This window comes from Dermatophagoides pteronyssinus, unplaced genomic scaffold (genome assembly GCF_027571235.1).
Source record: "Dermatophagoides pteronyssinus isolate colony J.1.1.1.1 unplaced genomic scaffold, Derpt_VIB-CSIC_2022.12 sq0002, whole genome shotgun sequence".
Taxonomy (NCBI): Eukaryota; Metazoa; Arthropoda; class Arachnida; order Sarcoptiformes; family Pyroglyphidae; genus Dermatophagoides; species Dermatophagoides pteronyssinus.
The window spans coordinates 243,476-257,174 of record NW_027461526.1 but is presented as its reverse complement, the minus strand read 5'-3'; the positions used below and the strand labels follow the sequence as shown (position 1 = coordinate 257,174).

General features: G+C 28.4%; 2 protein-coding genes and 1 long non-coding RNA gene across 8 annotated transcripts in view; 1 reads left to right on the top strand and 2 right to left on the bottom strand.

Annotated features, from left to right (window-relative positions):
• LOC113797486 (uncharacterized) overlaps positions 1–13,699 on the top strand; it is a 77,301-nt gene that overhangs the window by 3,534 nt on the left and 60,068 nt on the right. The window lies entirely within an intron of this gene.
• On the bottom strand, positions 3,748–5,251 carry LOC142646308 (uncharacterized). The gene is made up of 2 exons (XR_012847263.1): positions 4,706–5,251; positions 3,748–4,536 (listed from the first exon to the last, which is right to left on the bottom strand). It is a non-coding gene; the product is annotated as an uncharacterized LOC142646308 (long non-coding RNA).
• LOC113797580 (uncharacterized) lies at positions 7,424–13,568 on the bottom strand. 5 transcript variants are annotated; one of them, XM_075824583.1, is made up of 7 exons: positions 10,765–12,659; positions 9,324–10,683; positions 9,056–9,259; positions 8,801–9,004; positions 8,578–8,745; positions 8,258–8,512; positions 7,424–8,200 (listed from the first exon to the last, which is right to left on the bottom strand). In XM_075824583.1, exons 2-7 carry the CDS (start codon positions 9,675–9,677, stop codon positions 8,159–8,161), a joined length of 1,227 nt encoding a protein of 408 aa, XP_075680698.1. In that variant the 5' UTR covers positions 9,678–10,683; positions 10,765–12,659; the 3' UTR covers positions 7,424–8,158. The 5 variants fall into 5 exon arrangements, 2 of the variants coding, with proteins under 2 accessions (XP_075680698.1, XP_075680699.1); XM_075824584.1 differs by lacking the exon at positions 10,765–12,659 and having other exon boundaries at positions 9,324–10,758; XR_012847215.1 differs by lacking the exons at positions 7,424–8,200; positions 8,258–8,512; positions 8,578–8,745; positions 8,801–9,004; positions 9,056–9,259 and adding an exon at positions 13,259–13,568 and having other exon boundaries at positions 9,696–10,683; positions 10,765–12,420.

Genomic DNA, 13,699 nt, shown 5'->3' with positions numbered 1-13,699 from the left:
AGGAAAACAAAAAATAAACACCAACATTGTGCGAATGAGAAAGAAAGAAAAAAAATGGTCGGGTGAAAGTGACAAAATGAGATTTTTTGTTTTGTTTCCACGTTTTCTCTCTCTCTACTTTCAGATTGTTTTTCTATTTGATTTTCATTCAGAAAATAATTTCGTTTTTTTGGTTTGGGGTGTCGATTTCCTTTTGTTCAATCATATACAATTTGTCTATGATGTTTGTAAAATTTTCAACATAAAAAAAACGAAAATGAAAATGAAAGAAAATTCATATTTGAGTTTTTTTAATGAAAAAAAAAGAAAAATATTCATATTTCACGTTTTCATATTGTTATTCTGTTGTTCAAATGATGAACAGCAGAATATTATTATTATTAACAATAACAACAATAACATACAAACAAACAGACAGAATAAAGCTTCTTACATTCTTTACAAAAATTCTTATTATTATTATTATCTTGTTCAGTATTTTGACTTGTTTGTTTCAAATAAAAATGGAATGTTTAGAAAGTCAAACAACAAAACAGCAACAGCAGAGAGAAAAAAAAAGAGTAAAACAAAACAATGAAGAAATATAACAAAATCAGTAGTTTTCTTAATTCATTTTTTTTGGATACATTCCACATTTTTTCTGTTGTTGTTCTCAATGTACCATATACGGATATATCAATATGGATTCTGATATGACATACCGTTTGTTCATTTGGTTTATTTATTATTATTACACCATTTTTTTTCCTCTGGTTCTTTATTATTATTGTTTTTTTTTGTATGGCTATTTGTTTCACAAGGGGGTATATCATCATCATCATCATCATTCTAAATATTATTGTAATAAAATAAATGACTAAACCATTAGATTCTATCTTTATGTATTTTTTTCCCCCATCCTTTCCCTTAGTATACCAACTACAACTAACATTACCTTGCTTCGAATTCCATTACCATTTTTTCCCCTAGTTGTTGTTTCTAATATATTCTTATCTATTACATAAGAAACACACATAGAGAATAAAAATTCTGATTGAGGGATGTAAAAAAAAGAAGAAAATATAGACTTACTGAACTGACTATACTTACACAGAAACACACATATAACATTCGATAGAATTGTTGTTGTTGTTGTTATGGGTTTGTTGTTGTTGTAAGTTCAAATTGCGATTCTTTGAATTTTCTTTCTTTCATTCTTGTTTTATGAAACTAATAGTTTTCTTGTATTATGGATGTAATAAAAATAGTAGTGGTAGATAGATTTTTTGTTGTTTTTTTTCTAGTTAAAATGATGATGCTAAAATTATTGGTTCTTTTGACTTTGTACGAATGTTATTGTACGATTTCTACAGTCTAGATTGACTTCTATAAAAAAATTGTAACGAATTTTTTATTTTTTCAACAAAAAAAAAATCGGAAAGAAACTGAAATGCGGTCGAAAAATAGTAAAAAATTGGGCAATTTGAACAAGAATTGAAAGCAAGCAGGGGAAGAAAATGAAACTTTCTTTAATTTTTGAAATCGAAATTCTTCATTTTACATTTGGACACCAAAACATTTTAGCCAATTTTTTTTGTTTTGTTTGGCCATCACACATCCATCTATAGTAAATAATACTAATGATGATGATGATAATAATAAGATTATAGTTGCTAAATTTATTTCAGAAAAGAAAAAGGAAAGAAAGAAATTTTTCTTTATGAAACAAAAAATGAATTCTTTTTCCTTCTTTTTTGATAAGCGAATGATGATGATTAATACAACACAATGGTTGAATGGTGGAAAAATGTTTTTCTTTTTTTTTTTTGCAAAATTGGCCAAAAGAAATGTTGGCTTCACTGTATTGCATTTTTTTAAAAATAATTTGTTGGCCGGCTATTTCGACTTTAATCGGTTTTTTTTTCTTTCTCTTTATAATGATGATGATGATTTTTTTGAAAAATTTCTATATAGAGTTTTAGGCTATTATTTACTAAAGATTTAACATAGAAATTGTTTTATATTTTATTGGATTTTCATCCATATCAAAAACAGAAAAAAAAAAGTCAAGTAACTGTGATTACGAATATGACAATAATGATGCATAGTGTCCAACAAGAGCAACAACAACAACAACAAATGTGGATCAAGTTAAAATACATCCACTTATATATCCTGTATACTGAATAAAAGCCTAGCCTGAAAAATAATAATAATAATAAATGACAATCAATCCAATTTATAATCATTCCAAAGAGACCCCTGAAGCTTATTACAAAATTCCGTTATTTCAATTGGGAAAATTTTTTTCCCTATTCAATTCCAATTCATCTTATGGACCGAAATAATGTGAAGTGAAGAGAAAAAAAAAATAACAGGACAATTCTATTGATTCTGATGAAAATATGTTATTAGTGCAGTCTCTACTACTTTATTTTTCCTATTTCATTCATTTCATTCATTCATTTCATTCATTTGCTTGATGTTCATATGATTTCAATTTCCCGAATTTGATTGAGATATATACACAAACATATACCATAGAACATCCTTGAATCCAAAATCGAACATAAACCTGAATGACAATTTAATTAAATGCTCTATTTTTTTTTAAATAGAAAATTTTCAATTGATTTGTTTTTCCTTTGGTTGGAATCAGTATGAAAGGGGTTTTTCCTTTTTTTTCCAGTACAGTTCAGTCGTTGCTAACGACAACAATTTGTTTTTGAAATGAACAGAAGATTGAGATTTAATATCTATAGATGAAAATTTCATTCATTTTTTTTTCGTAGGTGAATTCAACTGAACAATCATTATTCGTACGGATATTATTTCCGGAAAATTTTCCTGAAAAAAAAATTTCAATGCAAAGAAAAATGATTTATAATTTCATTTTTTTTTCTTCTTCTTCAATTCATTCATCAAACATTTGTTACAAATGAATGGCTGGAAAATAAAAATAAATCAGACAAAGGGTTAATTTTATTCCAACTTTCTTTTCCCTTTTCATTGATTCGATTGAAAAAGCGTTTTTTCAATAAGAAAATTCTTTTCATTTCATTCAAAACTTTTTGAAAAAAAGAAAGCCAGCCAAAGAAAACGATAAATCTATTTATCCGTTTATTGAATAGTCACTTTTTTCGGGTTGTAAGATTTGTTGTTGTTGTTGTTGGTATTTACACAACCAAAATAACAACAACAACAAAAAAAAGAAACAACAACAACACAGAATCGAATGAATAGATTTCATTGGGTGAAAAAAATAAGAATCGAGTTGAAATTCAAATAAAGTTTTCTTTAAAACGAAGAAACGATTTCACACAGCAACCATTTCTGAAATGAAAATATAAAAAAATCCACTTTCTTTTGTGAATAGAAAAGGAAAAAAAAAGAGATGAATATATTTTCTTTTTATTTTTTACGGTAAATTTGTTCTGCTAAACATATAACCGATGAAAATAATAATAAAATCTAAACAAAAAAAAAAAAGAAACCACATTTTTTCATCCATAAACAACAGAAAGAGTTCGGTAGGTTTCAATAATGATCGATTTTTTTTCTCGCATTGAAAATTCCATTTGAACAAGTTTATTGTTGTTGATTTCATTCTTTTTTTTCCCGGAGTTTGAATTCATCCTTTCAAATGATAGATAAAAAAAACGTTGAGCATGTTTATCACTTTATGTTTTTTCTTTTGGCAACAACTAAGGTCGAAATAGAAATTCAAGATTTTCGGTTTCAAACAAATATAATTCTAAGATACGGAAATGAGAAAATAAAAACGGATTTTTTTAATATTAAAAAAATGTACTATGTGTTTGTGTTTGACAGAGTTTTTGTTTTGTTTATTTTTGTTTCATCGTCAGAGATTTACTTTTTTGTTTTGTTTTTTTTTCTCATTTCATTTGAAATCATCTTTGTTGTTACAGAAAAAAAACAAAATTCGTATATTAAAAAAAGGATAAAATTTGGTGAGAAGAAAAAGAGAGAATCCTTTAAAGTTTCGAGATTTGAAACATTTATTCTTTGGGATTCTGTGTGTGTGTGTGTGTGTGTGTGGGTATATTTTATAAATGTTTTGAGCATAGATTTTATGATTACAAAAATTGTTCAGCTATTTGATTTGAATCTATTTAAATTTTTTGTTTTATGCTTCAATGGAATCTTTCAATGGCTTCCGCGTTGTTGTTTAGCAAGTTTTTTGTTTTTGTTTCATCATTATCGAATGGCCGAATATTTTTATTTGCAATTGAAGATACTATTCATCAATTTTCAGTTTGGTTTTCAGTTTCGGTTTTTTTTTCGTTTCATCATCATCTCATTATTTTTTTCGGTAAAATAATGCAATCAGCATGCGGTAATCATCATCATCATGATAATCATGGCTCTACAAGGAGCCATAAAGCTTTAGCAGAATGAACCATGGTTATTAAAGGCTTTTTTTCGGGATAAATATATGTGGGATGAAACATTGCCAAATCTATGCAAATACCACCGTGCCAATATTATACTTTTTTTTCCATAATTTTTTGCATAAAATGCATTTGGAATGTGATTCTATTCGAGAAATTAAAAAAACATTAATTACAATTGATTAATTAGAAAATGAAAGGATGAAACAAGAAACAGTGAACCAGAAGAATCATGATATGTGTTGATGTTCATGATGAATGAATTCAAAAATGCAAATTCAATAAATTTGATTTTGTGAATTAAAATTATTTACTTTTCCTTTAATGATTCACTTTGATCTTCATTCCAGGACATCCAATAAAATTTTTGCACAAGAAGAAGAAACTTTTCTCATTTGAAATTCTTGGAATTTTGACTTTTTTTGATTTGACTTCTTTGATTCTTTTGATGTTTTCTGATCATTTCTTTGAATGATTCAAACTTTGATGATTATGATTATTTTGTTTTATTATCAAAAAAAAAAACTTTTTGTTGATGATTTTTCTGAACGAAAAACAAAAAGCGGATAAAAGAAACTAATTCAAAACGAGCAACAACAAAAAAAAAATTATTATTATCATTTGGGGACAACATTCCTGACAACGGGAAAAAAAAAGTTTCACACTATAAAAAGATGTTGATCATTATCAAAAAAAAAAAAAAAAAAAAAGTTTTCGAAAACTTTTCTCTCTCCCTCGCACCGTTTTTTTTTCTGGTAATGTTTCTCACTTTTACCGCGGTCCAAGTAGATTTTTGTTGTTGTTGTTGATATTCTACCAAATGTTTTGACGTGACTTTTGTTGTTGTTGTTGTTGTTGTTACTTACCATCAATTCATTCATTATGATCATAATCATCATATCGAAGAAAATGAGTGCAAAAAACAAAAACAAATGATGAAACAAGAGGAAGAAGACGAAGACGAAATTTTCCATTTGATCCATGTCTATTTTCCCATTATCATTATCGAATACACACTCTTTCTTTTTTTTCGTACCAAAAAAAAAAAGTTTCAAGTTGAAGATAATTTAAGAATGATGAGACTTGTTTGGACGTTTGTGTGTTTTGAAAAAAAAAATAGTTTTGAAAAAAAAGATCTGTATATGAATTGGTCGATTGGTTTCTTTATCTGACTTTTGAACATTTTGGTTTCTCTGTGTCCATATTCCAGATATATATTGAGAAAAAAAATGATTGAATCAGCAAAATATTTGAAGAAATTCAATATTTTTTTTCCTGGTTTCGTTTTCGATTCATTTTTCGAAATTAAGAAAATAGTATTTATTATCGGAAAAAAAATCTGAATCTATCATTTTTATTATCCAGATATGTGTTTTTTTGTGGATATTGGATTTTCGTTGTTGTTTCTGATCAATGTTCAATATGTTCTATTGGATATTTGTGAATAAAAGAAAAACAAGAATCCAGAGAAAAAAAAGTAAATACAAATACACACACATTGAGAGAGATATACCACAAATAAAACAAAAACCAGAACAACCAGATGTTTCACCAAAAAACAACAAAACAAAAATGATGCGGTCAAAAGCCTGATGTTTTTACATTTCACTATCATCATATCGATGGGGATCATCCAAATGACAACCAACCAACAACAACAGATCGAAAAAATTTGTAAAAAACCATCGAAATTTGTTTCGGTTTTTGGATGAAACATTATATTTCATCATTCGAATATTATTTCTCTTCCCCCCATCCTTGGATTGATTGGCCATTTTGTTTCATATAAAAAATATCGATTTTTTTCCCAAAATGTTGTTGTTGTTGTCGTTATTAATACGAAAACAACAACAAACGACATGATGAAAATGAAATGATTATCGAATGATGAAAACATGATTATAAATCGACAACAACAACAACAACAACATTCTCTATATGGATAGATAGATTTCAGATTCTGTGAATTCAGCATTCTGTGTTGTATATCGTATATGAAATATAATTATTATTTAATTAATTTGCTAAATGATAATCATAATAATAATAATAATGGATTCATTCAGCCATAAATTTCTATTGCTATTTTTTTGTTTTCGGTTAATTCAATCATTCAATCATTGTTGTTGTTGATAAAATTAGCTGTAACGATTTCTATGATGATGATTACAATGTCAATGGAAAAGCAACACCATTTTTTTGTTTTGTCAAAAACTCTTTGAATCAACTTGTAATGAATGAAAATTTTGGCTACAGAATTGTTGTTTGTTTTGTTTTTTTTTGGCTTCAAAAATTCCTCAGTTTGTAATGGAATATTGATAGATGCGAAAAATCTTTAACCATTCAAATAGAAATCACGTTTTTTTTTTTGTTTATCGATCCAATCAAAACATTCGTTTCATTTCATCATTTTATTATTCATTCATTCATTCATATACAAACATTACACTGTTGTTGTTGTTATATTCATCATGTTTGCTCATATTATTCACTTGAATCAATAGATTATTTGTATATGTGTGTGTGTTTGGTCTCTTCACGATGATTATGTAATACAATCATCATCATCATCATCAGATTCATGAATGAGAGTAAGAAAGAAAGAAAGAAAAAAAAATGCTGATTGATTGATCATCGAACCAAAGTCGATTTTGTTCGTTCGTTTGTTTGGTTCGTTTATATTTCGGATCAGAATATCAAAAGATAAGTAAACAAGTAAACAAACAAACAAACAGATGAAATTTTTTTGTTTTGTTTTGTTACCAAATAATAATCGTATTCGGGATCTTATTCGAAAGAACAATAAAGAATCCAAAATAATTTATTTTGGATTCTTTTTCTCTCTCTCTCTCTCTCTCTCTCTCTCTCTCTCTCTCTCTCTCTCTCTCTCTCTCTCAATCACCCATAGTGTAATAATAATCATTTCGCTTGGTTTAATAGGTAAACATTGGCAAATTTGATTGAAAACCAATCGGATTCGGTAATAATAAAAAGAAAGAATTTTGATTTAACCTGATCTGATGATCACCTCACAGAGAGTAAAAACTTAGGGTTTCATTTTTGTTGTTCCATGCCAAAAGGTTCAATTTTTATGGCTTCGTCAAAAAAACCATAATTTCTTCACCATAATGCATTAAACCATAAAATTCCTACACCCTAATGCATCACACCATGAAATTTTCACACCCTAATGCACCACACCATGAAATTTTCACACCCTAATGCATCACACCATGAAATTTTCACACCCTAATGCATCACACCATGAAATTTTTACACCCAAATGCAATTCACACTAAATTTTACTCAAATTTAATTTACAAAAAATTTTACTCAAATTTAATTTACAAAAAATTTATAAATTAATATATTAATTTCAAAATTTTGGCATTGGCAATGGGAATTTTTAGTTTGAAAAGAGACATTAATTATTCGAAGAAACATTAAATTAATTATAGTTTTGTGTTTTTCGATGTAAAAATCATTTCAGGGAATGATTCTAGCAGCATTTTTTTCTTTCCAAACCAATTGAATCACAAAAATCGTTGATTTTTTTCGACATTATTGATTTTTTTATATCAAATAATACGAGGTTTAAAAATGTCATTATGTTGGAATTGGCATTGTTAACTTTAAGTTTTAAAACTAAAGACATTTTTAAAAGCAACATGAAGCTTTTTTTGAAGGACTCCAATTTAATGCTTTTGTTGCCATAAGATAGGAAAAAAACGTCGACTTGTTTCAATACAGTAGGAAAATTATAAATATCATTGATTTTTTTTTGAAATGGCTGCAACATCATCGTTCATCTATTCATAAAATAAAATAAAGTCAATAATCAATATAACTATATAGTCAAAACATACTTGTAAATTGAACAAAAGCCCATCATATTCATCTGATAAATCAATACAAGCTTTGCGTGTGGTGATCGGTGATCTACATTTCAGTTTTTTTTTCAAAAAAATGAACAAATTCATAAATTCATTATCATCATCATCATCATTGTTATCATCATCATTGTTTGAAAAAATTTTGAATTTTTTGATTAATTCGTTGATTTTCGCTTTTTCATTCAAAGCATTTGAATGTGGATATATAAGTTTGAATTCTTCTTCTATCTGAAAAATAGATAAAAGATTATAAAAGATTAATAAGAGTCCATTAATATTATTAGAATGCTTACCAATAAACCGTCAAAGAAAAAAAAACATTCGAATTCCTTTATGAGTTTTGACCCAGGGTCATCACAATTGCAGCGGATAATATTCCTTAATGTATACGTGACAGAAAATAAATTGAAAATTATTGATTTGTTGGCTAGTATTGGTATGATCGCATCCAGTTTTTTTTTCTAAATTGAAAATGTATGAATATATATGAATATAAGATCTAAATTGAATGTTTACTTGATCAACAATGTTATTTCCTGAATCGTCCATTTCGATAGAGTTTTTTTTGGTTTTTTTTTCGGCAAATAATGATCGTTGTCCTCGTCGGAACTTCCTTCGACGATATTCAAAAAATTTGTACAATTTTCCAATCGGTTTTTTGTGTTCCACCACTCTTCCACCTCTAATTCGCGACGACTTCCAATAGCAAAAATAATCTCCCTATAAAAATATAGGTCGTCAATTGAGTGAAATTTTTAGAATAAAACTTACTTCTGAATCTTGACTGATTTTACTTAGTTCTTTTGCACAGTATTGTAATGATTTAATAGGGATGCTTAACGTTTTGTAATGATCCGATAAAAAATAACCTACACATTCGACCAATTCTTGACGTTCAGTAGATGTTATCAATTTTTTTTCTACGATACTTTTGAAAAACGATTTTTTGCCTCTAATTTCGAAAATTTCAGCCAACTGTTTACATGAAAATAAGTACCAAGTTCGATTAAAAATGTTTTTTATATCTAAAAGTACCTACCGTTGGCAAATTATCAACGTTTGTTCCGTTTGGTTCGCAAACATCATTTATCAGTTCATTGTTTTTCTGTTCATCACTTTTCGGTTTATCATCATTTTTCGGTTCATTGTTGGTAACCATATTAGAATCAATTAATAAATTAGAATCAACATCATTCTCATCATCCACATTCATTATCGATGATAAATTAGAATCAACATCATTCTCATCATCCACATTCATTATCGATGATAAATTAGAATCAACATCATTCTCATCATCCACATTTATTATCGATGATAAATTAGAATCAACATCATTCTCATCATCCACATTTATTATCGATGATAAAATTTCCGTTGCTGTTAGACTCATTTTGATAACTTAGACTCGTTTAAAAATTAAAAAAAAAATTTATTATTTTTTAAGAATACAATGAAAAAATTGATAATTTGCAATAATGTACAAATTAGATCTCAACAAAACAAAAGTTTTTAATGCAATGCAGTTGACGACCGTTGTCCACTGATGATGGTGATCGAATGATGAGATTTGGGTCTTAAGATTGTGTTTGGAAATTTATTGTGGGATTTTGGTGTTATTTTATTATTTACAAAACAAAAGACCCCTATTACAAAATATAAGGGCAATTTTGGTGTTGTGTGTTTAGAATTTTATTGTACGGTTTGGTGTTATGTTGGTGTCAAATTTGAAAATTTGTGATTGATTTTGTTTGACATGTCATGCATGTGATTAATTAGTATATTCGTGTTATGTCGACCAAATGGATCCATTGTATAAACACATGTGTAAACACATTTGTAAAACAGAAGCACATGCATGTGCTTCTGTTTTACAAATCTGAAGTTTCAATGTTTTTATGATATTTATGGTGTTTGTTATTGTTAGATTATTTGTTATTCATGACCTTCGAATATTTTTTTGAGTTTCTTAATGTATGATGTCGTTAACAATAATTGATATTCGATTTGTTTATATTCCATTTCATGTTCTATAGAATATATGGAATTTCTGAATTTACCATGAAGATCATATTACATTTGTTTGCAATCGCTCCCCTCCTCGAGTGGGTATACGTCTCGATTGCTTCTTGTTGTAACGATATCTCCAATTTGTATACGATAAGTACGTATAATACCCTTAGGCGGTGGTCCCACTTGAACAAACTAAAAACTAAGTTTGCCGGATCAGGCATGCATGATATGTGAAACACGCCGGTTTGCCATTTGTCCCGACTGTAACGATTATCTTTTACCAATACATGATCGCCGATGTTAACATTGGAATGTACGTATTTTGTAGAATATTTGTGGAAGTAAAAGATTTGTTTCCGAATCTCTGCAGAGAACGCTGCGAATCTCTACCATGGTAGCGAACGTGTTAAGGAATTTAGAATAAGCAAATATGCAAAAATTTTTCTATGTTAAATTTTTCAACTTACCTAATTTTTGATAATTTGAAATTGTTCAGATATATCTTGATCAACAACGAATCAAATGTTCAAATTTCAATATTTAAATAAAAGGAATTCTACATGTTCGTGCTGATATATAATTGCTATAATCATTGAAAATTTTCTTAGAAAATAGTATTGATCAATATCATTTATTGATACAAACAAATTATTTTTAAATAAGATGCCATTGAACTTTAAATTTCTTACGATTTCGATTTCATTCAAACCAAAATTGAATCCCCGTTCGGAAAATTTCGTATCAGAAAAAAACATTTTTTTCGTTTTGAATTCAAGCCGATCGTTCCAATTCCAATCATTGAGGTCAATGGCCATTTTCATGGCTTGCCTGTCGGCGATCGATTTCGGTAAATTGATATAGTTTTTAGTGGCTTTGATTTGACTTGAAATAAAAGCGTTTCTCCTTTCGAAGATCAAACAAGAGTGAAGCACAATCGGTCCTGATTGTTCGATACATCTTGGATAATGATAAATATGATGATCTTTATTTATTCGTTTTCCCGGAAAAAGTTTGTTTTTCAGATGATCATGATTTTTTATCACATTTTTGAATGAATTGATCATATCTATTGTAAATCGTGGTGAAAAGGAATATTGCGTGATTTGGATCAAATAACATATCATTTCAAGCATTTCTTGGTAGATAATCAAATCATCTTTCTCATCCTCATCGATATTTCCTCGATTGGTAAAGATGAATGGGAATGCTCGTAATAAAAGCCAACTTTGACATGCAGCTTGTTTAATTCGTTTTTGTTTTATTAGTCGTTCTTTCAAAATATGTTCAGGTCGATTTGATTTCTCACTGAATCCATAATCAAAATTTTGAATTAGGCCATTTATTTGATCGATCGTGAAAAAGTTTTTTCTCAAGAAAACACCTAGAACTAATGATAGTTCTTGAGGAACAATACCTTCGAGCAAATCGTGCATCGGATCAAATGTAAAATTATTTGTTAAATGGAATTCACCAATAGTATTCAATAACGATTCATATCTGATGCCGAAAATTGAGCATTCATCGCTACTTTTTTTAATTGCATTGGTTGCCTGTATATACCAATCCATATCCTTTTCTGGATACTCAGGCATTGGGTCAGTGCTTTTTAACCCATTTCTATCGATTTGGCACATACGACAAAATTGTTTTGCGCTTGGGCTCATTAACCCGAAGATACCGTGAAATGCCAAAGTGTCAGCTGCCACGGATGCTAACGCTACATGAAATTTATATTGGCTTCCATTCGGTAGGTTGATTGAATGGCCGTTACAATAAAGTTTTTTTAAATCTTCCGCAAAATTTATAAAGAAAGAACAATAATTTTCTTTTATATCTGAATATTTAGCCATGATCACAGGAAATACAGTGGTCATAGTGGAATTATACTTTTTGGGAATATTCTGAATTTGAAAAGCCAATGTGGTTATTTTGTTTTTTGATGCTCGCGGTCCTAAGCCAGAACATGGATCGGCTTCGTCTACAAATAATGTTAATCGGATACAATTGGGATGTAATTTGAAAAATTCAGATTTAGAAAAAATTTGGCCATCACGATAGCTTGAGAATACGTTCGGTATTTGATAATTTGATTCATTTTGAATCAGATTTCGAAGATTTTCGTTCTGTAACAGATAAGACAATGTTTCAATTATTGGAATATATTGATAAAAAAAATATCGATTAGAAATGACTCGCTCGCTATTTATATAACTTATATTGAATTGATCTGGTTTGTTTCTGATTAAAACTTTTCGTGGCATTGGATAAGGGCCAATGATTGATTGAATTTTGTTCATATTTTTAAAATTTTTAAAAATTTTATCAAGATTTTCATTATCAAAATGGCTACGAGAGAAAGCAGTTAACTTTTTCTTCTTTATATTCTTTCAAATCGATAATTTTTTGAAAGGCAGTTCTATGATAGTCATTAATAGATTTCAATGCATCTTTTACCAAATCAATAAACATGTTTTGTTTTTTTCTAGTTAGCGTAAGATCGGACATGACATTAACCATTTGTTTCAATAAATGTTCCTTTAAAATGTCAAGTATTTGATCATCATCTTTTACATCATCATATTGAAGCTCATCGCTTTGGCCAATTTCAATTGACTCATTAGCTTGATCAATTTCAATTGACTCATTAGCTTGATCAATTTCAATTGACTCATTAGCTTGATCAATATCTAACTGCATGATATAGTCTATATCTTGATTCAGACTCTCATCAGGGACATCACAAACATTTTCTATATATCGATTCGGTTGGCAATGATGATTTACGAAATGTCTGATTAGATTTCGCAAATTTACATATGTACAAGCAACACAAGCTTTACAACAGTATTCATCTGCAGATTGGTAATTGCGATGAACATTCTTAAAATGCTTTCTGATTTCATCACTCGTAATGAAACGAGTTTTACATAAGAAACAATAAGCATCCTCGTCTAAAAGTACCATGATTTCGATGAGAAAACAAAAAATGACCAAATTTTATATGTAGAATTTATTGAATAATTGCGTCATAGAATGATGAAAAAATTACGGATTTTTCTGCAGAAAACATATGTTTTAACATACACGTTGTATAAAAGCATGCGCATCATATCCTAATTGTAGGGTTTCAAAATTAAGTGGACAAATTTTTGGGTAAAGTTAACTTTAGGGTGTATTTTTTAATGTTCTCTCAATTTTGGGGTGTATTTTTTATTGTTCACTCATTTCATGTTTAAAATTTATGGTTTTTTCAACTGATTTTCTCTGTGTGCTGGTAAAAAAATAAATCTATATAATAAACACGAGAAGCGAAGCTTCTCGAGAGTGTCGTGCACAAAAAAGTATGGTGACCAGAGAAATGTGTTATGAAATTTTTAATACACAAATGTGTTAGAAAGGGTC

What these genes read in the sequence shown, in the direction of transcription:
- LOC113797580 (XM_075824583.1), bottom strand. Translation starts at nt 9,677, where the DNA reads ATGAGTCTAACAGCAACGGAAATTTTATCATCGATAATAAATGTGGAT. An exon ending in ACGTTGATAATTTGCCAACG is followed by an intron (nt 9,260 to 9,323) that starts GTAGGTACTTTT and finishes TCATGTAAACAG; the next exon opens with TTGGCTGAAATTTTCGAAAT. An exon ending in GAAATAACATTGTTGATCAA is followed by an intron (nt 8,746 to 8,800) that starts GTAAACATTCAA and finishes TTTTCAATTTAG; the next exon opens with AAAAAAAAACTGGATGCGAT.